The 26,945-nt window shown below is 48.4% G+C and overlaps 1 protein-coding gene across 6 annotated transcripts in view; it reads left to right on the top strand.

Moving 5' to 3' along the window:
• The window catches only part of NFATC2 (nuclear factor of activated T cells 2), a 156,904-nt gene that overhangs the window by 28,469 nt on the left and 101,490 nt on the right, over window positions 1–26,945 (top strand). For 4 of the 6 annotated variants that reach the window (XM_036064694.2, XM_036064690.2, XM_036064693.2 and 1 more), the window contains exons 2-3: window positions 7,671–8,685; window positions 14,403–14,574. In XM_036064694.2, the coding sequence (XP_035920587.1) occupies window positions 7,671–8,685; window positions 14,403–14,574 (1,187 nt within the window). The remainder of the gene's footprint in view (window positions 1–7,670; window positions 8,686–14,402; window positions 14,575–26,945) is intronic. The other 2 variants (XM_036064696.2, XM_036064697.2) reach the window with 1 other exon arrangement.

Here is a 26,945-nt window from a genome sequence, read left to right as displayed (position 1 = left end):
GACTTGGCCGTGTGTCCGTGTGTCCCCAAGGGTGAGCAACAGGCCTGCAAGAGGCTCCAGGAGGAAAGGCGCTGGCAGAGACCACCGTGTGGCCTCAGTGCGATTTTAAAATAAATCGTTGACTCAGTCCCGGAGCAAATGGAGGGACTGTGACTATTTCAGAAGCAAGGAATCCATGTCCTTAGTTGTCAGTTACCTCCTGATGGAACCCCCAGAGCAGCTCTAATTGTTGGGGTACCTCATAATCCCAGGGTTGGGGTTAAGGTGTCACCATCTAAGACATAGCCCCTTTCATGAATAGCAGGCTAGAATGATGGTTAGGTGATGGCGGAGCCAGACGGCCACTTAGAAGCTGTGTGACCTTGGGAAAATTAGTCACCCTCTCTGAGCCTCATTTTCCCTGTTGGTAAAATGTGGAAACTGTATCATCTGCTTCACAGGGTTCTTGTGAGACAAACATTAAATGTGTACCCAGTGGTTCTTGGTATAAAGTGAGTGGTATAGACATGTTAGCTATCATCAGTTTTTGTTACAGTGAGTAGCTCACTGAGTCACTAACACTTCGGTAAGATTTAGTTGATCAGCTCCCAGATGGCCCAGGGGAAAGAATAAAAGCATAAAATGGAAGGGGTGTTGGAGGCCTTCTTGACCTAGTCCACATATTTTTTGAAGGCTAGCTGAAAAAGGTTTCCCAAAGTACTGACTAATCCATCTTATTTTTATTTTTTAAGATTTTATTTATTGAGGGAGGGAGAGAGAGAGAGAGAGTGAGGGCGGGGGGAGTCAGAGGGAGAAGCAGACTCCCTGGTGAGCAGGAAGCCCCGATGTGGGGCCCGATCCCGGGACTCTAGGATCAGGACCTGAGCTAAAGGCAGACGCCCAACCGACTAAGCCACCCAGGCGCCCCCATCTTATTTTTATAAAACATTCTTCCCTTTTTCTTTTAAGGAGGCCCTACACCCAATGTGGGGCTCAGACTGAGGACCCTGAGATCAAGAGTCGCACCCTCCTCTGACTGGAGCCAGCCGGGCGTCCCCCCTTTCTTCTTTCTTTTAATGCATTGGGGCTTGTGTGTGTGGTGCTGGCAAGTTGTTGTAAAATAAAGCAGTGAGAGCTGAGAAAGGGTGGGATTTTCATTTAGAAAGTCACTCTTTCCATAATAATAATAATAATAATAACAACAACAACAACACACCATAGACCCCCATTTATTGGGGGCTTATTCCATGTGTTTCAGGCTTCACGTGGATTCAGTGAGCTGTCAGGTTGGTATTGTCACTGACCTCATCACCGTGAGGACTTGGGGTTCCCCTGGGCACACGGCCGAGGGGCAGGGCAGTGGCGCCAGGGTCCCCTAACCCTGGGCTAGGTGAGACCTGGATCTCAGTGCAGGCACCTTGCTGAGGTGGGGCTGGAGTGGTCTCCCCGGCAATCTTGTCCTGTAGTCTCTGACAGTGGCCAGAGACCTCCCCACATGTGCACGGGCCCTGGATGTTGGGGGGAGCCCCCAGGAAGCCGAGGAAGGGGAGACTGCTGGGAATCAGGACTTCCGATGTCTGCTGCAGAAATGATGTACCTGCTGCGGCTGACAGTGGGCAGATGTCTCCTTGCTGAAGCATTTTGGGTTGGAGGGCCCGGATGAAAGCTTCCATCAGTCTTGGGGGCCTCTGCTGGGTGCAGGCCCCGCATGTGGCCCCAGGGCTGTACAGCATAGGGCAGGGGTTCTCAGCTGGCCTGGGGGGTATCCTGCCTGGCGGGAGAAATCTGGCAATACCTGGGGACATTTTTGGTTGTCATGACTGGGAGAAGGGTGGGGGTGTTACTGGCATCTCATGGTTAGAGGCCAGGGGTGCTGCTGAACACCCCACAGCCCCCACACAAAAGAATTATCTCACCCTGAATGCTGCTGGTTCCGAGGTTGAGAATCTCTGTCCTGGTGCTGGATGGTGCTCTCAGGCCTGCCCGGGTTCAGGCTGTGGGACCTCGGGCAAGTTAATTCTTGTGTCTCAGTTTCCTTATCTGTAAAAGGGGGATACACGGTGCCCACCTCATAGGCGGTTGTGAGAATGGAATAATTCACTACATGTAATGTGCTTACCACAGTGCCTGGCACGTAAATTCTCCGTAAATGTTCTCTGCTTTCGTGGTTTATTATTATTAATGACTTATGATCCCTATCTGCCTTCAGAGAGTTCAGTCTAGTAGAGAGACAGACAAATAAGCTATAACTGACAGACTTCATTATATGATTCTGTACGTTCTGGGAACACAGAAGAAGAGCTTCCTGATCCAGAATAGGGAATCAAGGAGGGCCTTTAGGAGGAGGTGGCCCAAGTGTAATCTTGATGGACGAATAATGGCTTGCTAGGAGAAGTGAGGATAGGAGGTTTGGAAGGGAGCTCTAGGCAAGGGGAACAGCATGTACAAAGACATGGAGGCACAGAGGACTTAGAACAGCAACCTCTGAATCCCCTATCAGGGCTTCTACCTTGTTCCTCTCTCTGAATACCGATGCCTTAAGTGTGGGCTAGCTATCTTCCACGGCAGATGAGATGGATTTTACGTGGTCCACTGATGAGTACATTGCATGCAACCAGCACTATTTTTTTTGCAGTGCTACTTTGCTTTGAATGAGTCTGAGGTAGAGTCTCAGTTAGGTGCTACTATGTCTTTAACACCTTTCTTTCTAGCACTTGCCATTCCCTGCCCCCCATCTCCAGCCTTAAAAAAGGTAGGCTTACTGGGGTTGTGGAAATGTTCTACATCTTTATTGTGGTTGTGGTTACAAGGGTGTATAACATTTGGCAAAACTCATCGAACTCTACATAGTCAAAATCTGTACATATAAGTTCTACCTCAATAAAAAGAGAGCATTCAGGGGCAGAAAAAAGGGTGGGCCTCAGAGTAGAGCCTTTGGCCGGCCACAGTGTCTCGAATCTCGGATTTAGTAACTTTTATTTTTATTGTGTTTTTACCCTACCTTCTATTTACGGAGGTGACACAGATTTTCCACTTGTGGTAGTGGTATAAAGTTTCCTTTTAAAATTAAAAAAGTACTGTGTGAGTGAATTTAAATATAGAAATATTAAGTAAATAATATTTACTGGTGGTACATGGATATCGCAAAGATCATGCACGGGGTAAAAAGAGCAAGATTTTTGGGAACCCTTCTGAAAATCTGGTGGTTCTAAGATGAAACTCACGTCACCCAGTGGCTGTGTGGACGTGGCCGTGACCCCGAGGGGCTGGCTGTGAGGGGGACAGTTGTGTAAGGAGGGAGAGCTGAGAATCCTAGCTGCTTATAGAAATGTGTTCACGATGAGCCGTGCGTCTGGGATATTCGCTGTCAAACACCCAGAGAGCCGAGAATGGAATGATGATCGATTACCTTCACATTCCCTGCTTGCTGTGAAACTTTCAGAATCTCGAGAGGAAAAAGAAAACGGAAAAAACTCTGCTGCTTGGATTAATTAAAACCAGTGTAAATGCTTTGGATGCTTTTGCTCAGCAAACGGGCCTTTCTGTTCGGCGTTGCGGCCAGCAAGTGTGAGTGGTGTGTGTTTTCGTGGCCGAGTTTCTGTGACTGTTCACGTCAGGCCTGAGGGGGTGTTTCTGATGAGATGTGATGCAGTTCATCTGATAAGGCCGGAATTTTTGCTAAGAGACTTTTTGTGGTTTGTTGCACTGGTTCACAGGGTAGTGGATTATCAGAATGTTGTCGGATATGGATTTGATGTTGAACTCTCGCTAGATTAAAATTCTACACTCTGTTACCTACCAGGAAGGTGTGCGTGTGTGCGTGTGTGTGTGTGTGTGTGTGTGTGTGTATGCACATAGATACAAGTTGTGATCGACTGCCTCTTCATAAGAACTCAAGACCCTACACACCCCAGCTAGAAAAATCAAAGGATTTCACAGCCAGAAGTGACCAAGGAAACCGATCTAGTTTAGTGCTGTCCTATAAATGGGAAGGCTGAGACATAGAGCCGGTGGGGGACTTTTCCAAGGTCACACAGCTCGGTAGTGGCAGAGTAGGACTAGATCTCAATTTCCTGCTTCTGAAATGAGGGTGTCATTACGGTATACCCTGTCATGTCACCCCGATGCCCCACCACCTTTAAAATAAAATAAAACATGTTTCTTTTGGGAATTGTATTTCTTTTCTCGAGGTCATACAGAAATCAGTCTCCTTTCTGCCATGCTTCTGCCTGATTACTTAGTTGCCCTCCCTGGAGGAAGTCACTGTTACTGTAACTTCCAGAGAGAGCCTGTGTACGCAACCGCTGTGTGTGTGTGTGTGTGTGTGTGTACCTGTGTATACATTCCTCTATCCTGTTTTCATACTGTGCATGTTATATGTACCTTTTCTCCTTTGACACTGTATCTTGTCATTCCAGATCAATGCAGAAAGAACTTTTCCAACCCTTTATCCAGCAGCATTGTATCCCATTGTATGAACAAACCAGAATGCAACCCATCCCCAACTGATAGACATTAGGTTGCTTCCAGTCTTCTGGGATGACAAACAGGGCAGTATTTTTTTTTTTTTTTTAAGATTTTATTTATTTGAGAGAGAGTGAGAGTAAAAGAGAGCACAAGCAGGGGGAGGGGCAAAGGAAGAGGGAGAAGCAGACTCCCTGCTGAGCAGGGAGCCCGATGCGGGACTCGATCCTAGGACCTTGGGATCATGACCTCAGTCAAAGGCAGATGCTTAACTGACTGAGCCACCCAGGTGCCCCCAAACAGGGCAGTATTAAATAATCTTATGCACACTTCATTTGGCACATATGAGGGTTTAGCTGCAGGATAAATTTCTAAAGCAACATTGTTTGGTTCCAAAAATACGTGTGTTGGAATTTTGATAGATATTACCAAGTTACCCTCTGGAGGTTATATCTTTCTACCTTTTGGTTTGGATATTAACATCTTTGAGTAGTAGTTTAAATATTTCATATAGACTTTTGTGAACTCACTTTTAAAAAAATTCATTCAGCCAACCAACAGGTATTTTTTTTGGGGGGGGTCCTGTCCAAGTGCTAGGAATACATTAGGGGGTGAAAGAGTCCTCATAGAATTTCCTGTTGTAGGGGTGGAGCTGGAGGTTGGGAGAGAGGCAGGCAATAAACAACTAAATTCAGAATTACTTAATTGGAATTTTGGGAAGTGTATGGAGCAGAACAGAGAAGCGTGAGTGGGCTCTAATTTAGCCAAGGAGACCAGGAAGCCTTCCCCAGCACATGACACTTTAGCTGGAAGGAATGAGTAGTTTAGTCATGTAGAGAAGGGGCCTGGGTATGGTGGGGGGAGGAGCTGTTGTGACAGAGGGAACGGCAAGCGCAAAGGTCCTGAGGCAGAAAGGAGGTAGGTGCTTTCTAAGAACAGAAAGACAGCCGGTTTGGTTGGAGTCCAGGGAGAGATGTGGGAGGGTAGAGAGAGGCGAGGCCAGAGGTGGCAGGCAGGGCCTGGCCAGGCTGGCCTAGTTGAGGTTGTTCATCTTTACCCTAAGAGCTGTGGGAAGCCATTTCTGGGCTCTCGCCTGGGGTGGGGGCACCATCTGGATCTCATGAGATCAGCTCAGCGAAAGCAGGCAGCATGTAGTCCAGGATGGTCCAGAAAGGGCACCAGGAGGTTGAGGATCATCTTTGTAGCCACCTCGGCTCCCCAGGGCAAGGGCCTGTCACACAACTTTAAGAAGAGTTTCCATTTCTGGCTGGCTGGACCTTGGGCATGCTTCTTCTATTGTTTGCTCACTCACTCAGCAGACGTTTATGGACAGCCTGTGCTAGGTGCCTGGCAAACAGTGCTGAGCCTCAGTAGATACGGTTCCAGAATGGTAGCATGGTGTCTAGTGCATGGGTTGCAAACTTCTGTAAAGGGCCAGATGATCAATATTTTAGGTTTTGTGAGCCATAGACTGTCGTAACTGTCAACTCTACTATTGTAGTGCAAAAACAAGCCATAGACCGTAGGTAAACAAATAGGTGCATGGGTGCATTCCTATAAAACTTTATCTACACACACAGTCTGTGGGCCAGATTTGGCCCAGGAGCTGCAGTTTGCCTGCCCCTGATCTATCAGGATGAGATTCCCTCAACACATAATACCTGATGTGTCGTGAGCTGGTAACAGGTGTTAGCAGAGAAAAGATGGCAGGGGAAAAGGGCAGAGAATGAAAGACACGGGAAGAAATTAAGGGAAGCAGCCATGTGAAGATCTCGGGGGGGTAGAGTTTCCAGCAGAATGAACAGCACTCAAGAACTTCAAGGCGGGAGCTACTTGAAGAATAGCGAAGGGGTTAGCAGGGCTGTTGCTGAGTCAGGGTGGGAAAAAGTGGGGAGGTATGAGTGGTGAGACGGGCCAGGGCTCAGGGACAAGTGTGTTAAGGACTTTAGATCACATCTGGGGCAGCTTTTAAAGTTTTGCAGATGGGCGTTTCGAGAGGCTACCGCGTGGCGAACAGACTGGAGGGGGCGAGGGTAGAAGTGGGGAGCCCAAGGGGGGAGGTGAGTAGGTCCAGGTGAGAGAGGACGGCTCGTGGCTTAGGGCAGAGGGGTTGTGGTGGAGAAGGAGACACACAAACCTGTGGCTTATGTTTTGACAGTAGGGCCATCAGGATTTGCTGTGGATTGGGTGTAAGGTGTGTGAAAGAGAGGAGTCAGGCTGACCCACGCCCCGACAGGGCGCTGGATGAGGGTCAGGGTGGCGGGGAAGAACAGCTCCTTCCCTCCTCACTCAACCCGCTCTCCAGCGTGGGTCCTTTCGAGGTGGCAGCCGAAGGCCGCTACTAAAGAAAAAGATCTTTCTGTACCCCCTGTTTTCAATAGCTTGAGAGACTACAGAACCATGGCTCTGCCTTTTGAGGGCCAAGGGGCTTGTCTATGGGATTTCTCATCTTGCAAATTCTGTGTCTTTGGGTGAATCTCGTCCCCTCCCTGCGCCCCAGCTTCCCCATCTGTAAAATGGCACAAGATGAGACGTGACTCAGGAGTCCTCGTTCTAAATTAAGCCAGTATTTACACAAGGGTGTGAAAGGCTGGGATTTGAACCCAGAGCCCCTTGGACTCCAGAGCCGGTGCAGTCTCCCCCTGCATCCTGTGGCCGCACCATATATGCAGAATGATGACGTAAGCCAGGTCAGTGGTTTCTAAACTGTGGGTCATGACCCACTGGTGGGCCAGGAAATCTGTCGAATAAGTTATGACCAGCATTTAAGCCAAATAGCCCCAGATAAGAGGGAAGAGAAGAGTGTATTGTATGTAGCAGGGTAAGTATCGTTTCGTGAAGCTTTTGTTTCAGTCTCCAGTAAATATGGTGTGAGCTGAGTTGTGAAATGAAATGAATCTCTCCCAAGGGTTCCACAGAACCACAAGTTTGGAGGCCACGGGCCCAGCGCGTCCCGCATGGCTTGGATGAGCTGTGCTCTGTGCACCTGCGCTACAATCTTTCCGCTTTGGTCTCGCTCTTCGAGGAATCTGGGATGAAGTGGCCTCCCTTTCCTCTGGCGAGGGAAGGAGGCTCCAGCTTGGGATTTGGTGTGGTGGGGATTAGAAAAAACAAACAAACAAACAAACCAATCAACCAGGAGACAAAACCCAACCTGTGATTGCTCTGCACGGGAGTTCTGTTTTAGAGGCTTAAAAAGACCCCTCCCTCCCCCCTTCTCTTTCCAGAAGAACCGAATGCACATAAGGTCGCCAGCCCACCCTCCGGACTCGCATATCCCGATGAAGTCCTGGACTATGGCCTCAAGCCATACAGCCCCCTCCCCAGTCTCCCCGGCGAGCCCCCCGGCCGATTCGGAGAGCCCGATAGGGTAGGGCCGCAGAACTTTCTGAGCCCGGCGGCCAAGCCAGCGGGGGCCTCGGGCCTGAGCCCTCGGATCGAGATCACTCCATCTCACGAACTGATGCAGGCAGGGGGCCCCCTCCGCGGGAGAGACACTGGCCTGCTGGGGGAGCAGCCGGCCCCGGCCGGCGCGGCCGCCAGCCCGCGGTTCACGCTGCCCGTCCCCGGCTTCGAGGGCTACCGCGAGCCGCTTTGCTTGAGCCCGGCTAGTAGCGGGTCCTCTGCCAGCTTCATTTCCGACACCTTCTCCCCCTGCACCTCGCCCTGCGTCTCGCCCAATAACGGCGGGCCCGACGACCTGTGTCCCCACTTTCAAAACATCCCTGCTCATTATTCCCCCAGAACCTCGCCAATAATGTCACCTCGAACCAGCCTCGCTGAGGACAGCTGCCTGGGCCGCCACTCGCCCGTGCCCCGTCCGGCCTCCCGCTCCTCGTCGCCTGGTGCCAAGCGGAGGCATTCGTGTGCCGGGGCCTTGGTTGCCCCGCTGCCCGGAGCCTCACCCCAGCGCTCCCGGAGCCCCTCGCCGCAGCCCCAGGACGACGGTGCCCCCGCTGGGTACCCCCCCACGGCTGGCTCTGCCGTCCTCATGGATGCCCTGAACAGCCTCGCCGCGGACTCGCCCTGTGGCATCCCCCCCAAGATGTGGAAGACGAGCCCGGACCCGTCGCCGGTGTCCGCCGCCCCGCCCAAGGCCGGCCTGCCCCGCCACATCTACCCGGCCGTGGAGTTCCTGGGGCCCTGCGAGCAGGAGGAGGGGAGGAGCTCGGCCCCCGAGTCCATCTTGCTGGTGCCGCCCACCTGGCCCAAGCAGCTGGTGCCTGCTATTCCCATCTGCAGGTGAGCGGGCCCGGGAAGCGGTGTGGTCCACGGTTTACTTTTAGGGGACTTCTTCTGGTTAGGGGGCGCTAGACAGAGTTCACGTCCTGGCTCTCGGCTTATGGCCTGTGAGGCCTTGGCAAGGAAGTTAAATTCTCCGAGCTGTGGTTTACCCATCTGTAAAATGGGCCTGAGGGTACCTAACTCACCAGGTGGTGGTCCTGACGATGCAAGCGATCGCTGGTAGGGCACCTGGCTGATTCATTCATTCACAGAACGGGTGTTTATCAGACACCTGCTATGGGCCAGGCACGCACTGTTACAGGTGTTGGGGAGCCGGCGGTGAACAAAATGGGCAAAAATTCCTGTGTTCAGGGAGCTGACATTCTGGGAAGCACAGAGCAAGCCTTAATGTGTGGAATTCGCAGTCCTCTTATAAGAGGACTTGATGATGGTTGGTATCTGCAGTCAGTGATCCGGAGGTCCTAAAAAAAGGAAGCGTGAGCCCTAATCCTCAAGGAGCTTAAAAGAGTGGTAAGCTGAAGAGATGCATGTAGGTGGTCTGTAGGGTCTGTCGGTTCTGGCTCTGAGTCCTGGTTCTGCCGCTCACCGGCTGTGTGATCTGGTGCTGCGCTCCTGCTCTGCCCGTGGCAGGCATCACTAATCATGCAGGCCCTCTTTCTCACTGAGCACCTTTTTGATGCCATTCCCAGGGCAGGCATTGCTAATCAATCAGGAACCCCTTTCCCACTGAGCACAACACTAAACCTTGGCTCATTCCCTATGAGATGAGGATGGTAATAGTCCCACCTCAGCATGGTTTTTTGGTTTTTGTTTTTTTTTGCAAGGATTGGGTGAGAGGATATATATCAAATTCTTGGCACGGAGCCTGCACAAAGTAAGAGTGCAAAAAAAAAGGGGGGGCAGCCATTATTTTTATAGGAGAATTGTCTTATTATTATGGGGGAAGCACTTTAGAGAGTGCTTTCTCATCAGTGAGACTTGTCCTAGGAGATTGAGCTCCCGATGATTGTTAGAGGAATGACAGTTGACAGTGATCATCACCAGTATTTAAGGATGCTTGCTGTATGCCAGGCATGATCCTAAGTATTCTGTATGTACTATTTCATTCTTATATAAACGTGGCTGGCGTTATTTTTTATTTTTAAAAGATTTTATTTATTTCAGAGAGAGAGAGCGTGTGTGTGCACAAGCAGGGGAGAAGGGCAGAGGGAGAGGGAGAGGCAGACTTCCCGCTGAGCAGGGAGCCCGATGCAGGGCTCAATCCCAGGACCCCAGGATCATGATCTGAGCTGAAGGCAGACGCTTAACCCGCTGAGCCACCTAGGCGCCCCTGGCTGGTATTATTTTTATCTTCATTTTGATGCTAAGAAAAATGAGGCTCACAGAGGTTAGAAGCAGATGATATTCCATCAAAATGAGGGTAAAAATAATCCCAACACTTTGAAAACCATGAGGTAATGGTAATAACATGAGGCTGTAGATTCTTTTTTATTTTTATTTTTATTTATTTTTATTTATTTTTTTTAAGATTTTATTTATTTGACAGAGACAGAGATAGAGAGAGCAGGAACACAAGCAGCGGGAGTGGGAGAGGGAGAAGCAGGCTTCCTGCTGAGCAGGGAGCCCGATGTGGGGCTTGATCCCAGGACCCTGGGATCATGACCTGAGCCGAAGGCAGAAGCTTAATGACTGAGCCACCCAGGCGCCCTGTAGATTCTTTTTTAAAAAATTTTATTTATTGTATTTATTTTTATTATTTTTTAAAGATTTTATTTGTTTGAGAGAGAGAGGAAGCGCATGAGCAGGGGGAGGGGCAGAGGGAGAGGGAGAAGCAGACTCCCCTCTGAGCAGGGAGCCTGATGTGGGGCTTGATCCCAGGACTCCGGGATCATGACCTGAGCTGAATGAAGGCAGATGCTTAACGGACTGAGCCACCCAGGCGCCTCTATTCTTTTCTTTTTTTTTTTAAGATTTATTTATTTTAGAGTGGGGGAAGGGGCAGAGGGAGAGAATCTTCAAGTAGACCCCCCGCTGAGCAGGGAACCCCTCGTGGGGCTCCATCCCAAGACCTCACGAGATCATGACCTGAGCTGAAACCAAGAATCGGATGCTCAACTGACTGAGCCACCCAGGTGCCCTGAGGCCCTAGATTCTTCAAAGCATGTTTGTTTTTAGCAAATGGAAACTTTTTTTTTTTTTTTTTTTGGCAAATATTAAATTGAATACCAAAATAGATTGTGGTGGAGCTGTTTCGACTGATGGGATGAGAGTAGACAAGAGCTCTGTCCACCGGGCCTTGCTTATCCCACCCACAGACCGACCTGGACCACGGGGAGCTTCAGTCTGGCCCCTCCTCCAGACAGTTCTGAGAACACTGGTGCCATGATAGGTTGATTGGTGTTCCTTAAAAAAGGAGTTTCTGAGTTTAACAGAGTTAAACAGGTATCCTGATCCAGGGGCCACTCCCAGCTGTGGACAGAACAGGCAGTGATTTCAAAGGCCATTTGGCCATGGAGTTACGAGTTCTGTGACCAAAGTTGTATGGAGCCACCTTAGGAAATGCTGATTAAGGCCAACCCCGGTTCAGGTTGAGAAACCTAGGTTTGGCGAGGTGAGGGGACATGCCCAGGCTCACCCAGCTTGTTAATGACTGCGTTGGAAACTTAGAACCTCGGGTTCTTGACTCCTCCTTGTTCTCTCTGCTTCAGATCAGTCTCCAGAATGTGATTCATGTAATGATTGAGATTGGAGAAGAACATTGGCTCAGTCATTAAGTGTCTGCCTTTGGCTCAGGTCATGATCCCAGGGTGCTGGGATCGAGCCCCACATCGGGCTCCCTTGTTCCTTGGGAAGCCTGCTTCTCCCTCTCCCACTCCCCCTGCTTGTGCTCCCTCTCTTGCTGTGTCTCACTCTGTCAAATAAATAAATAAAATCTTAGGGAAAAAAAAAAGGATCATGCTGCATATGTCTGAGACTTTACTGTTTATAAAGACTTTATCATTTCTCCTTCCATCTCCATTCTGTGGCTGGATCTGAATGCTAGTAGCTCTGAATGCTAGTAGAGTACTTTAGTCCCTACAAGTGCTAGCTTGTGCCAGCCAAGGAGATATTTGTAAGAATTTTCTGTGAGATAGAGGGGATAGGGTGTTCAGGGAAGTCTCATGATAATATTTGTCCCAGGGTGTGCAGAGCAGAGGGCTGAAATTCACATGCAGCATTTCACGTTGGCTCTGATGGTCTAATTCTTAAGATTGTAATGAAGTCATCAAAGACTTATTCTGGAACCAAGGAAAATTTGAAGTTGATACTTAGAGATATCCCACTGGATCTTCTACTCCTTGATTTTTTTTTTTTTTTTTTGATACTTCAAAAGATAATATAGGGGTGAAGTGATTTTTTTATGAGCTTTATTTTGCAAACTTAAAAAAATTTCACTTGCATACGTAATGAGAGTACAAGTATTTGACACACACAGCATCTTGGCTGCAGGCAGAAGCTGAAGGCATGTTGGCATTGAAACTAAGGTGGACACTAAGGATAAGGGGGGCTTCGGGAGGCAACTAGTTGCAAAGAAGAGCTGGAGCTTTGCTTGCATAGTGAGGATATAATTTTAAGTTGGATTGTATGGTCAAGTTGGGCTCCAGCAGTGATGGAGTTCATGGGGTGCCACTCCCCCGCATCTCCCCTTGGTACTGCTGTGATGGAGAAAGGATGGAATTGGTTTCATTGCAAGTGCTTAACTAAGTCCAGTTGATAATGTCAGCTTTTAGCAGCTCTGGGCTTGTTTAGTGGAAAAGAAGGTGCTGATTGGATTAACGATTGGTGCCATATGTGCAAAATCAGGACACAGTGACACAAATCCATGTATTTGCAACTTTGAAGCTACTTTGATTTTTTTTTTTTAAAGATTTTCCTTATTTGAGAGAGAAAGTGAGAGAGAGAGCATGAGAGTGGGGAGAGGGAGAAGCAGACTCCCCACTGAGCAGGGAGCCTGATGTGGGACTCAATCGTGGGACTCCAGGATCATGACCTGAGCCAAAGCTGATGCTTAACAGACTGAGCCACCCAGGTGCCCCTGAAACTACTTTAAATATAAGGGCTTCTTTGAAATAAAACTGCTCATTTATTCATTCATGTATCCATCCAGCCATCTACCCATCTACCCACTGAATAGTCACTGAGAACCTATCAAATGTCAGGTATTGCTCTAGAGTCATTCTATAAGTGAGAGATTTTCTTGGCCCTATTTTAAATAAATTAGTAAGATAAGAGGTAGTGTAGACATGTGCATGGAGCACTAGACCGAGAGTCAAGACATATAAGTTGCAGCCTTGGTGTGTCTTGCTTTGTAATCCTGGGGAAATGTCTATGTTCTCTGAGGCTCTGAAGGAATAGTTTAGATAGATCATTAAGGCCTCAGTCAACTCTTAAATGACATAATTCTAACCATATATCAAGTACCTGTTGGATGTGCTGGGTAGGTTTAAGATTCTATAGGGGGGCGCCTGGGTGGCTCAGTCATTAAGCGTTTGCCTTCGGCTCAGGTCATGATCCCAGGGTCCTGGGATCAAGCCCCGCGTTGGGCTCCCTGCTCCACGGGAAGCCTGCTTCTCCCTCTCCCACTCCCCCTGCTTGTGTTCCCTCTCTCACTCTCTCTTTGTCAAATAAATAAATAAAATCTTAAAAAAAAAAAAAAAGATTCTATAGGAAAATAAAACTTAAGGCATGTCATTACAACTTCAGATGTAAAGGCATATATATCTAATACTATAACCACAAGTAATTTAGATTGTCTATAGGAGATAATTATTTATTTGAAATATGCACTATATATAGGGAAACATAATTATAGCCTAATATTTATTTGAGGAGTTATTGTGCTAAGCTCTTTATATGATCTCAGGATCCCCATTTCTTAGTTGAGGAAACTAAGGCCTAGGGAGGGGAGGCATCTGCTCAAAGTAGTTAGAGGTGGAGCTTGGACTTAAACTTGGGTGGGTAACTCCAGTCATGTTCTTGACCTTTACTCTTCCTTTAAATTTAGGGGTCTCTAAATTTAGCCACATCTCTATGGTTAGATGTTCTATACTTGCTGTGATAAGCAATGCCTATGACTGGAAATGGTCTCTCCCTAGAATTAGCTTTTAATTGAAAGCATTGGACTTGGAAATAAGAGCTGATATAACCCTCCAGTGCCATCTGGTCCATTTGTTATGTTATTATAAGACACTGAAGATAGAGGAGGTGAGGTTACTTGCCTAAACTAACATGGCCCATTAGTGACACACGTGGGCTCCTGATTTCCACTTCAGTGTACCTTCTCCCACACTTATTCCTTTGGAATGGGAGAACATTCTGGGAAAAGGGTGATTTTTAGAGGTAGGAGGTGGTACTCTTCAAAATTCCCAGAGGAAAAGAAGTTATAGCAGTTAGAAATATGCTAGAATTCACGTGTCATGAAGTTAGCTTCATAAATGGAGATGTCAGTCGCACTGTTGTCATCAAAGATGGAAGAGAAAACCAAGAAAAAGATCTCTACCTTGTGAAGTGTCCTACCTATCCTTTCTGAGAAATATGTGCTTTCCAACAGCCAGTATTTTACTCATATACTCACTGGACATGATTTTTCCAGAAAAGGGACCATTTACATTTATTGTACAGGTTGACAAGTCCTGATTTCTCGTATACATGACTGATTCTATTTCCTCCTTCAGCATCCCAGTGACCGCATCCCTCCCTCCGCTTGAGTGGCCACTGTCCCACCAGTCGGGCTCCTATGAGCTGCGGATTGAGGTGCAGCCCAAACCACATCACCGGGCCCACTATGAGACCGAAGGCAGCCGAGGGGCTGTCAAAGCTCCAACTGGTGGCCACCCTGTCGTTCAGGTATGGACTTGAATTCTTTTCCTTTTGGTGTCCTTCATTTGCCAGTAGGTGAGCTACTTCTGCTCAGCCACTGCCTGTTGCTTGTTGGGTTGTCGTATGTGTCTTAGCCTCTTATTTGTCTGACGGATGGGAAACTTGAGATGGAATTAGTATCAGAAGCTGGTCCAGTTACTCAGAGGCTAGAGGAGAAAGTCTTCCTGAGCTGGATAAGGATAGAAATGATATTCTTGCTCAAGCTACTTCTTCCCTTCTCTTTCTGATGGAAAAATTGCTAGATTTTGCAGAGATTTGTGTATTGACAGAAGGTTTCTGCAACCATTATTTTGTGCTTAAATTTCAGATGTGAGTCCACTGAGAAAATTCCATACACTCTTGTAAAATATAGAAAACTAGGAGAAAATTAAAATTACACATAAAATAACTATTAGCATTTTATATATTTATTGTTGCCTTTTCTATGCACAAACATGGCAATGTCTGTTAATGTACATTCATATGCTTGATGTTACAGTGGTTGGTACTCTGCTATTTTTATATTATACCATGAGCATTTCCTCCTGTTTTTTTCTTAATCGTTATCTTTTTGTCTGTGGCTTTTGATTTAACCTCAGACTTTTTTTCCAAATAAGTAGAGACATGTGCATTTTTCTGCAAAATAGAGTTGAAATTATCTTTCTTAATTGCGTAATCTGTTCAACCCGAGACTGCTGATTGGTGCTCACCAACGAACTCAATTAAGCAGAACCTTCAATACATATAAATTTACCTTTTATTTGTATTTACCTTAAAGTGGATGTATTCTATGATAAGAATTATATGATGTGTTAGAACGCTCTAGAGAGGTTAACAATGCAGATGCCTAAGCATCACCTGAGACTACTTAATGAGAAACTATATGAGTAGAACTCAGACAAACAAAAAACACAAACCCCCAAACCCTGAAATCTCCACAGGTGCTTTCAGTGTATACACCTGGTTAATGAATTTTATGATAATATTAGGAACTTATAAATCCTGACAGTTGCTTTTTCTAGAGCTGACATCATAGCTATTTTGGGATCTGTGTCTATTCCTTGCTTCTTTTCCTTGACCATGAGCCACGTTTTCCTCTTTTTTTGCATGTCTAGTAATTGTTGATTATCTTCTGATGTTGGGATGATAATATGTATACTGGATATTATAAAGACTCTGGATTTTGTTATCTTCCGTGGAAGGCAGTTCAGTAACGGGCTGATCACTGTGAACTTGTGTGGACTTGAGTTTACATTTTGTGAGGGTAGACCTGTGGGAAGCCCGAGATGTTTCCCGTGCTCCCTCCTGCGTCGATTTCATTGAGACTTGGTTTTAGATTCTGTCAGGGCAGGTCTGGGGAAGCCTTTCTCTAAGGTGTACCCTTATTTCTAAGGCATAACCTTTTTGGATGCTTGGTGGGGGAGGTGACTCCACGCTGGTGGTATGGAAGCTGTCCTCAGGTGGAGAGCTAGAGTGAATGTATGCTCAGCTCCTGTGTTTCCTTTTCCCCAGTGACCACAGTCTTATGCTGCCTGCCGTCTAACGCCTGACAACAGTTGCCTTGTATAGGTTTGTCCTGACTTAACGGTTGTTGATGGTGGGAGGGCTGGTCTGGTACCATTTACTCTGTCATGCATGAAAATGGCTTTTTCTGGGAAAGGAAGTCTTTATGTGATTATTGATCTAGGCTTATTGATTCTAGGAGGGGACTTCCGGCTTGGAGGGTGGCGTTAGTCTGTGGATTGGAGTCGAAGCCTTTAGTAGTGATGGAAAAACTCAAGGCAGATTGGAAGGGGGATTTAGGGGCTTGTCTGAGGAGGTTACTATTGCAAAAGCAGGCCAGGAGACTCGGGAAGAAGCTAGACTTGAGAATGGTCCCAAATGTACTTCTTTGTTCAGTCAACCCATTCAACAAATGGATTCATTCTGCAAGTATATGTTGAGCCCCTTCTTTTTGCCATATGCTGTTTTTGATACTAAAATACAATGAATAAAAAAGAAGTTATGCTCTCTTTCTTCATGGAGCTTATGGTCTAGGGTGAAAGAGTTATTGACTAAGTAGTCATAAATGATAAAAGTACAAAAGGTGACAAGAAGCATGAAGGAAAAGAACATGAGGTTCTGGGCGTGTAAAATGGAGGAGCCAATGAAAACAAGGGAAGAACATCTGCTAAGATTTCCCTGAGAAGGAGCCTGGTGCTGAGGATGCATCAGGGGAACAGCACGTGCAAGGGCCCGGAGGTAGAAGGAAGCAGAGAGAACCACGTCAGAGAAATGAAGGAGGCCAGTGTAACCGGAGCAGGAAGCCAGAGGGAGGGGGAGAGAGGTAGGCAGGGGCCAGAGCCTGCAGGGCCTGGGTAGCCAGGGGGGTAGAGTTTGGCTTTATCCTGAGATATGAGAAGCAGGAAAGAAACATGATCTGATTTAGGCTTTGATAAGACCCGGCTCTGATTGCTCCATTGGAGTAGGTAGGAGCTGAGATCAGGAGAGAGCAGGCTCTGTTCATGGTCTCTGTCCTCTTAGGGCTGGGCGGTATCTCCAGTCTCTGATCACTCATCATACGTGGGTTGAGCACTGCTGTGGCACGGTTCTAGATTCTGAGATATGGTATGAACAAAACAGCGAGAAATCCTCGGTCTCATGAGCTTACAGTTCAGCAAAAGGATAATAATAGTGGTTAACATTCAGCATGCATTTACTGTGGGCTAGACCCTCTTCCAAGTGCTGTATGTGCTGACTTATTCAATCCTCAAAGGAGCCTTAGGAAGCAGGTTACAGTTAGGTCAAGGAGATGTCAAGGAACTTGTTCAGGGTCATAGCTGTCCAGTGGGCCTGGGATTTGGACCCCCAGGTCCTGCTACACACAATGTTCCTGATTTTTCATGTCTCTCTGCAGACCATCTTTCCTTGACTTCTTACTCTTATGAGGCTGAGAAAGCCCGGTGGAAAACTGCCCACACCTCCTGCCTATCAGTTTTATGTGTTGTCCCGGCACCAGCTCATTGGGGCCCAAATGGCGATTTCTTAGGGAGATTCTAATTGGCCCCGGTTGGGAAGGCCCACTGGTTTAGGTGGCTTGGCCAGAGAGGTTAGACCATGTGCAATGGTAGGCTCTGCTCACCCTTTCATCTAGGGCCGGGACCATGGAAAGTTCCAGAGAAGGGAATGAGTGGGATGTACAATACAAAAGACCCTGCTGAACTGTGCTTGAAGTTCATGCCCCTCCTTCTGACAGCCCCCAAGGATCCGTCCCTCTTCTTGCTTGTAACTGAAAAACCCAGTGCCTGACTTAAAAGTTTGTAGCCACATTCTCTAAAGATACAAAGTGAAGTATTTAAAAAAAAATCATTTGAATAGATTGTGTTCTCTTCAAAATGCAATGTGCTAACCACTGATTTTTTTTAGCATAGTAAATCAGTTTTTAGAAAACTTCTTTGAAAAATGAAGTGAAGAGGGGACTTAAGACAAGTGCTCTTACCCCTTAGGTAGGAGTGAAAACCCCTTTCGAAATCTGGAGGGTTGCCCTTTCGTTCCCAGAAAAGCAGCGAAGCCCTGTTTTGTACCTTGCCTAGATGCTTCTGCTGGTTTCTCTCTTGATCTGTCTCTCTTTATCTCTACATCTGTTTCTATTTCTGTACTGTACCATGGCTCCTTCCCCCCCTCAATGATTGGTCCCCAACCTTCTCTTTTTTATTTACCACACTATAAAACTTCATTTTTTTTGTATGCCTCATGGTTTTATGCTCCTCTTTATATGAAAATAAAATGAGCACAAGATCATTTCATTCTTTCTTTACATAGAAAATTAAAAACTTAGGGGCCCCTGGGTGGCTCAGTTGGTTAAGCGACTGCCTTCGGCTCAGGTCATGATCCTGGAGTCCCGGGATCGAGTCCCGCATCGGGCTCCCTGCTCAGCAGGGAGACTGCGTCTCCCTCTGACCCTGCCCCATCTCATGCTCTCTCTCTATCTCATTCTCTCTCAAATAAATAAATACAATCTTTAAAAAAAAAAAAAGAAAAGAAAAGAAAATTAAAAACTTAAGCATGGGCCACCTTTAGCTGGTTTTGTTTTGTATGTCCCTTAGCCTTGGAGGAAAGTTTGCTCCAAACCTTAAATGCTTTCAGATCTCATGACTCCTTCATTTGGCAAATATTTTGTTGAGGACTTGCCGTGTGCCAGGCACTGTGCTAAGTGCTGATAATATGATGATGGGGGAGATAAATACAGTTTCTGCCCTGACGGAGCTCAGGGAGTGCTAGAGATACAAAGTCGACCAGAATGGTTTGGTGTGACCATTGCTGAGATGTGGGTGAGTCCAGGAGGCAGAGGACTGCAATCTGGAATGACACCTGGACTCTAGGGCAAGACAGGATGACTGATTAGGAGCCTGTCTGTTGGATTTACAATGTGGGGGTAACTACTTCAACAGAACCAACCATGCCAAGAGAGTACTTGGAAGATCTGCTGTAGAAGGGAGTCTGGCTGAGGATGTGACTTATCAACTGGGACCTAGAGCAGGTGACAGAGCCAGCAAAGAGGAGTGATGCCCTTCCTCTCTCTGTTTCTCTAGCTCTCTGGGTAGGGGTGGGCGAGTGTTCCTTGCACAAGGTACAGCGTGTGCAAAGGTCCTGAGGCAGGGAGCAACTTGGTGTGTCTGAGGAACTGAAGGAGGGCCAGTGTCACTTGAGTTTAGCTTGGGGGGTGATGGGTTGGCAGGACCATGCTGTGCAGGACTCATTAACCAAGGGGAGGAGCTTGAGTTTTATTCCAGGGGAAGGGGAAGGGAGTGACGAATTTTGAGTGGAGGAAGAAGGTGATTCTAATTTATTATTTCTAGGATCATTTGGGCTTCTTTCTAGGGAGTGGGTTAGAAGGGGTAAGGGAGGAAGCAGGGCGATGAATTTGACTGATTGGGGCAGGGGCCAGGTGAAGATCAAGCTGAGGAGGACAAGGGGGCAGTGGGAGGGGAGAGGTGGGGAGGGACTCTATGGTGTGACCTTCAAGACTCAGTTGCTGGCTTCCATATGGGAGGGGAAGGGCACCTGGGTACAGGATGGTGTCACGTGCCACGTGGGGAGACTGGGGAAGGGATCATTTTCTTAGGGGAAGATGATGACTTCAGTTCGGGGTATAGGAAGTTGGAAGGGCTTGTGAGGTGTCCAAGTAAAGATGTCAACAGGCAGTTGGACTTAAGAGCCCAGAGCTCGGAAGCCAAGTATGGGACTTTCTACCTCTCAGGCCTATGGAATGCCACAGGATCACGTGTGCTGTCACTAGAAGGCTTAGCACAGATCCACTTGGAAGGGTTTATTTCCCACACCCTAATAGGAACCTGCGTCTCTCCAGAAGCAATGGACTAAGGAGAGAACCAAAGAAGATGGAGAAACAGGATCACGAACTGACAAGCCGGTGGGGGCCAGGCAGTGAAAAGAAATGGCCAAATTGGCCAAAGGTCAGGAAGCACTAGGGAGTGGTGGGGAGCAGGGCACAGCAGAGAGCAGAGTGTGTGCCTCATCTGCAGGAGGCAGCCACTATTCAGCCCTCCTTGGTTGTACCACGTGGGAATGGGGGTCCCAGCATGGCCGGGTTTTAGAGGTTTTCTTCGGGAGAAGCTAGGAATCTGAATTTCCGTGTTGAAATTTCTGGTTATTAACTGTTGGCTACTAAGTCAAACTTTGGGTTCGATTTGGCTCCAGGCAAATATCCTCAAGTTCATATATCTGGGGGTAAATAAGGTCTGCGCTACTTCAAGTTTTATCAAATAGAAAAGGAGATAAGAGAGAGACTATATTTATACGATTTCTAAGAATTGTCTGGTTGTGGAAGGAGCACTGTGAGCAGCCAGGTCCATGTTGTTTCTTTTATAAAGCTTTAAATCCCATTGAAATAGAACAAGCTTATGGTTCTTTCCCAGGAGCCGGGGAATCTTCATTCTCTGGCCTGACTTTGACTGGCAAGGAGCAGATGAGAAAGGGAACTGCAGAGGAGAAAGCGCCATGTGCCCTTTGGCAGAACCCAGCAATCCTTTCCTGGTTCTGGTTCAGGGCAGGATGCAGGGATCCTTCGGTGGACAGAACTTCCATGCCCAGGCTGCTTTGCAAAGTTGGGCTTTAAGCATTTCCACAGCTCCTCAGCTTATGGGATCTCCTAATACCCCAGCTGACCTTGGCCTGCGTAATGTCCTTTCCGTGCCTGCTTGCAGACCCTTTAAGCATATTCCTGCAAAGAAATTCCTGGTAGAGGACGCTTTGTCACATTCCTTATCCATCCTGGTGCTGGGGGCTTTCAAGATACATGCTTACCACTCTCTGGGGCTTGTTTTCAGCTGAAAGAATCCTCGGAAAGGCATCCTTTCAGTTAGACAGCAATCAAAATGAGAAGGTGTAACCATAGTACACACCTCCAAAGACAATTCTTTCAAATGGATGTTCAGACATATGGAAAAAGCATAGGGAGTCCCTTTACGAGAAATTCCTTACAGATGCAGAAACCAGATCTGTGTTTCATGCCGGGTAAGAGTGACGAGCTTTGCAGGGCGGGGAGCCGGAGGCCAGGGGTGCACCTGTCCACCTGACTCCCCCCCACCCCCCCCACCCCGCCCCCATCCAGAGAAAGCCAGTCAAGTCTCCAAGCTTTCATCTCCTAAAACGGATTGCAAGGCTGTGATTTTCATCCTGTCGGATTTTAGCCTTTATCCTCCTTCTGTGACTCACTTTAAATTATATCTCTGAGAGGACAGAGAGAAGCCAGGTGGAGTTTTCTCCTTACCAGGCGAAGCCGCAGTCCTGACAATGAGCAGCGCCCCTTTGGCGATGGGCTGCACACGTGGGCTTCTATTTGACTAACCAGATGTGCTCAGTGAGGCTCCCCCCTCCCCCAACTTCTTAGACATGAAACAGGAAGCAGGTCTTGCAGATGCTAATTTGTCTAGAAGCTGCTGTGTTTGCTTCTTCAGAGGGTTCAGTCCGACCCTCTGGGGAGGGAAAGCACAGAGGGGTGGCTCAAGTTTCTGAGGAGGAGAGTGTGTTCTGAGATCCCGAGAGGCTCCTCTGCTCATTCATCCATTTGTCTGAAAGATTTACCAAGCACCTTCCATGTGCCAGGCACGGTTCCAGGCGCTGGGACTGCGGCTGTGAACCAAACCGACGAAGATCCCCTGCCCCCGCGGGGCTGCCGTTCTGGCTGTGGAGAGACAAACAATAAATCTAAGAAGTAGGAAGGTTAAATAGTATGCTGGAAGGTGATAGGTACGATGGGAAAGACTGTCAGGCCAAGGGGAATTGGGAGGGGTCAAGAGGCCTTACTGAGCAGGTGGCTCCAGAGCAAAGGAGGAGAGGAAAGAGGAAAATGTGCAGGGATCGTGGCTGAGGGCTCTGGGCTGAGGGGCTCTCTGGGCCCAGCTGGCCCGGGCTGGGAACCCAGAGGTGGCCGGAGGCGCAGGGGTGAGGAGGCGCAGGGGTGAGCCGGGAGGGACGCGTAGGAGACGGAGGCCCAGAGGAACGGGGAGGGGCAGATTCGGGCTTTGGACGCTGAGGACTTTTGTTCTCTGGGAGGTGGGAGCCGGGAGGGCTGGGCTCTGACTTAGGGTGTAGCACCAGCCCTCTGGCTGCTGTGTGGGTGAGAACAGGCTGCAGGGGGGGCCCAGGGAAGAAGCAGGGACCGGGTCGGGGGCTGCAGCTGTAGTCCAGGTGAGAGGGGGAGAGCGGCTGGACCGGGCTTGGGGGCGGAGGGCATGAGAAGTGGTTGGATTGTGGGTATATTTGGAAAGCTGGGCTAACTGGTTTATTTGAGAGATTGGCTCTGGTCGAGAGGCATGGGTGTGGCTGTAGTCTCGGGAAAGGCCGGAGTCCCCAGGGCTGCGCGACCCCGCCAGTCCCCACGGAGACCTCACCGACTGTCAGAGGGAAGACCCCTTCTAGGGGTGGCCTGACCCAGCCTTTTCGTGTGAAGGTGGGGCCGGGGCAGGGTGGGGATGCTGACGCCAGCTTTTGGAGGAGCCATCCTTACCGGCCGCCCCTTGCTTATACCAGTCTCTCGATCGTAACGCTGGCTGTTCATTTAAAAACTCTGAAGAGCGCAGTCCAAACCAAGGGCATCTGTGGGCCAGATGTGGTCTGTGTGTGACCTCGAGTGGTCAAGGAGGCTTTGTGAAAGAACAGAGACGGGTGCTGGCTTCCAGGGGTGAGCTGGGTGGAGGAGAGGGGGGTGTCCAGGGCGGGGCCGGCCAAGGTGTGGGTGTCAAGCAGGGGCGGGGTTGGGTGATATATTGTGTGCACAGTTGTGTGCCAAATGCACTCCGATGGTAAGCAGGGTGTGCTTTTGGTTCACACTAGAAGATACATAGTCATGAATCAATGAGACATTGCCCCTGGGTGTAGGGAGAAAACAGAAAGCTTCCGGAATCTTGGAGAAAGAGTTGTCCCATAAAGAGTGATTAAGTCTGAGGCTTGCAATATGTCTGGCAAGCAGTGGGGACATATAAGGGAAACTTGATGTGTTCCCCAAACAACTTTTTGGGTCCCTCCTATGGGCCGGGCACTCTGTTGTAACAATGAGAGCCGCTGGGCACTTACTGTGTACTTTCCTTAGAGTGACCTACTTAATCTTTGCAGTGATGCCATGGAGTGTAGGTGGTAGAATTACTACTCTCCTTTTACAGACAAGGAAACTGGGACACAGAGAGGTTAAGCAACTTGCCCAATGTCACCCAGCTGGTAAGCGGTGGCGTTGATTTGGACATAGAAGGCCGGAAGCCAGAGCCTACACTTAGCCATTGGTCTGCACTGCGTCTGGGAAGCAGGTGGCTAGGAACAAGGCAGTCCTAGCATTCTTTAGCTTTGGGACTCTGCGTCCAGGCTGGGCGGCAGTTTCTTCAGTTGTAAAGTGATGAAGACTGAATCTTTCAGATTATTTGTTTTGTTGTGTCAAGAGTCATGAGGATGCTAAACCCAAGTGTCCAGCATGATCTTTGGGACAAAGCAGGCATTTAATCTGCTGTTCTTTTTGTTGAGAAGTATAGCGATCAACTTGGATCTGGGATCTTCTGAGCTGTGCTAGCCTAAGATTAGATGCTGGTGTCCGTTCAGGCTTTTTCTGGTGCAGTGAACCAAATCTGAGACTCCTCTAGGGTACCGTGAGCACTTGGAGGGTTGTTTATTTATACACTGTATGTTATGTATATGATCTTACTTCATCCTTGCAGCCACATAATGAGGTGGGGCTGTTATTCCCATTGTACAGGGGAATAGAGAGGCGCAGAAGCTAACTAACATCTTGGAATCTTGGAGAAAGAGTACAACTAGCGTACTGCCCTGACCTTGGCTTTTAGCTCCTGGGTTCTCATCTTTCCACTTCCCTATCCATTCATCCCTCACCTGCTCGCAGCCAGCCCCGCACGAAGCCCCAGCACAGAGCACTGCAGCTGGGGTTAATGCGAGGGTAAGACGGGCCGAGGCTGAGCAGAGGCTCCTCGCAGCGGCTTTGGGCAGAGCCCTGGGCCAGTGTTGGGCATCCAGGTCCCACCCTTGTCTTCACTCTCTCCGCTGAGGGACCCCGAGCGAAGCGAAGGTTTTCTCTGGGCCTGTGAGAAAGGAGACTTCTGCTGGAGGTGGATTTTCAAGCACCCGCCGGCTCCCATGTGCCACGAGGAGGGAGGGAGGGCACGGCTTCTCGCAGGGGCCCACTTCCCTTTGCCATTCTCCAGACCCTGGGAGACAGTGGGGAGGTTCAAGCCACTTGTTCTGAGCCTCCTGGAAGACTGTGGGCTGACTCTGCCCACACCCATGTTATTTATTGAGCGCTTGCTATGGGACAAGCATGCCCCATGGGCTGGCTCCGGCAGGAATGCTCTGTGCAGGGGGAAGGAGGCTCAGAGGCGGTGAGTGCCTTCTCCAAGGAGCCCATGGTCATTAGCGACCCTTGACTGAGCTTTCCCTATGTGTCAACTGCAGGAGGTCGTGCTGCTATGATTAACCTCAGGTACAGAGGAGGAAACTGAGGCTCAAGGTCACACAGCTCACCGGAAGGGATGATACCCACGCCTATCTCCTCGGGTCTTTGCAGAGAGTCAGTGACCCGACAGGGTGAAGTGCATAGAGAAGGGCCTGGCACCCCACAGGTGCTCGGTGTGCGCTTATTGTTCCCGTTTCCTATTATTGTTTTTTTTTTTTTCTCCGTACCATCCTGTTAGGGCGAAAAAGGGAGCATTTGTTCTTACATGGAAGTTTTGATTTCATGCCGCGGTCCCGGAGCCAGGATGGACAGGAGTTAAACACCACCCGTACGGGTGACATTAGTGCCCGCCATTCATTGTGCACGGGCTCTGTGCGAGCTCAGAGGATTCGCTCAGGGCCATGGGGTCTGGATGTGGCAGGACAGAATTTAAAAGCACATCTGTGGAGCTGCTTGGCCGGACCTTTCCCACTGTTCTCTGTCGTCCTCGGGCCCAGTGCTTAGGGGTTAGCTCCTTCTGAACATTCTGACACAGGTTTGAAAAAGTTTGTGTGTGTGTGTATGTATACATATCCGTAGACAGGCATATAGAAATTAAATATATTCATAAGTATACACACATACGTATGTATATATAGACATTATATGTGTGTGTGTATATATATATATATCTGTGCATCAGATACACCCATACATACATACTTTTCTGGGTCATTCCTAAGGGCTCTTATTGTTACTTAAATATTTTGAAAAATTCAGGAAATAAATCTAGTTTGGTTGAGCATCAGGTCAACTTTTTCCCTTGTCAGGTGGCTCAGGCTCCTGCCTTCCATGGTGTCCGGCTTCTGCCCTCCCAGTTTTGGCCACGGCAGCCAACAGGCCCCTCCCAGGTGCAGAACAACAGCCTGCTTGTGGGTGGTACGGTCTCCCAGGGTGTACACTTCAGGGGACACTCCCACCTGTCCTGGTGTGAGGGCCTGGAGCCTGACAGGCCTACGGGTACATTCACTGTGTGGCCCCTTAGGGCATTTGAACTTAACTCTTGATAGCAAGAAAGGCATTTCTGCTGGTTTAAAAGACATCTCCACTCCATGACATTCTTTTTCCAGATGGGGTAGCCTACACCTGGGATTTGAGACTTAGCATCTCTGGGGAGTGGGGGCAGGGGGCTAGCTCCCATGTGCAGACCTTGATGATCAGACCTGTGTTAGCTGGTCACGGACCTCCCTGTCCACCCTGACGCTTCAGCCTGAGTCGTTCTCACTGTACCAGTGCTGTGATGGGGAAGAAGGATAACCTGACCTCCTGAGGCCTCAGTTTCCCCACTGGCAAATTGGACAAAATGTTGCTTATAGGATCTCTAGAGGAAGATTTCTGTAAGACAATTAGCACAGTACTAAGTGTCAACTTCCCTGGTTTCTTTTATAAATTAGTTCTGGGGAGGAGATGCATTCACCTGGTGTACCATTGGGAAGGTACTAGAGACGTGTAGGGCAAGGCCTCCCTCCCATCCTATACCTGAGCGGCCACCTCCTCTTCCCGACGTCCCAGTGTCACCGCTTCTTGAATATCCTTCCGAGAGGGGGTCTGTGTCCTTGTGATTCTAGCCATTGTTGTCACTGTCCTCATCCACAGTGGCATATTCATTTCTAAAGGACTTGGCAGAATGTCCTGTGCATTTTAAATCCCCAATAAATGATCAAGGCAGTTATTACTGAGGAGCTTCAAAAGGCTTTGCATTTCAGTTTCCCAAATAGGAAGTGAAGCTGAGTTGATCTTTTTGGCATCACATATCTAACCAGATAGACCTTTCCCCACGAAACTTTAGGTTTCTTTTAAGGCACTCCCATCTTCCTAATTTGACATTTATCGTAAAACTGTAAATACCATTCTCATGAATGTAGTTTTGGAAACCCGTGTCAGGTGAATGTTAAGCGTTAGCTTTCCCTGATGCCAGGCTTGTATCATACCTGTGTGTGCGGGTATCCTTTCGCTCTCCATCAGAAAATGATACACTGAAGTTAAAAGCAATGGATATTATCAGCAAGGGTGCAACCCATGATAAAAAAGTAGCAAGAAAAGGTGCAACTGGGTGGCGCAGTCGGTTAACTAGTTAAGCCTCGGACTCTTGGTTTCGGCTCAGGTTGTGATCTCAGGGTCTTGAGACTGAGCCCTGCATGGGGCTCCGTGCTCAGTGCTCAGTGCAGAGTCTGCTTGGGGCTCTCTCCTTCTGCCCCTTCTCCCCTGTGCTAGCTCCCCCCTGTGCTAGCGTGTGCGCTCTCTCTCTCTCAAATAAATAAATCTTAAAAGAAAAAGTAGCAAGAAAAGTGCTAAATAGGATTATGAGTGTTTTTCTGCTTATCTTTTATTTATTCAGCAATTAATGATTGGTCTTCCACCACATGCC

Source organism: Halichoerus grypus, chromosome 10 (genome assembly GCF_964656455.1).
Source record: "Halichoerus grypus chromosome 10, mHalGry1.hap1.1, whole genome shotgun sequence".
NCBI lineage: Eukaryota > Metazoa > Chordata > Mammalia > Carnivora > Phocidae > Halichoerus > Halichoerus grypus.
Note: the sequence above shows the minus strand (reverse complement) of the source record. Positions and strands in the feature narration are given on the sequence as shown.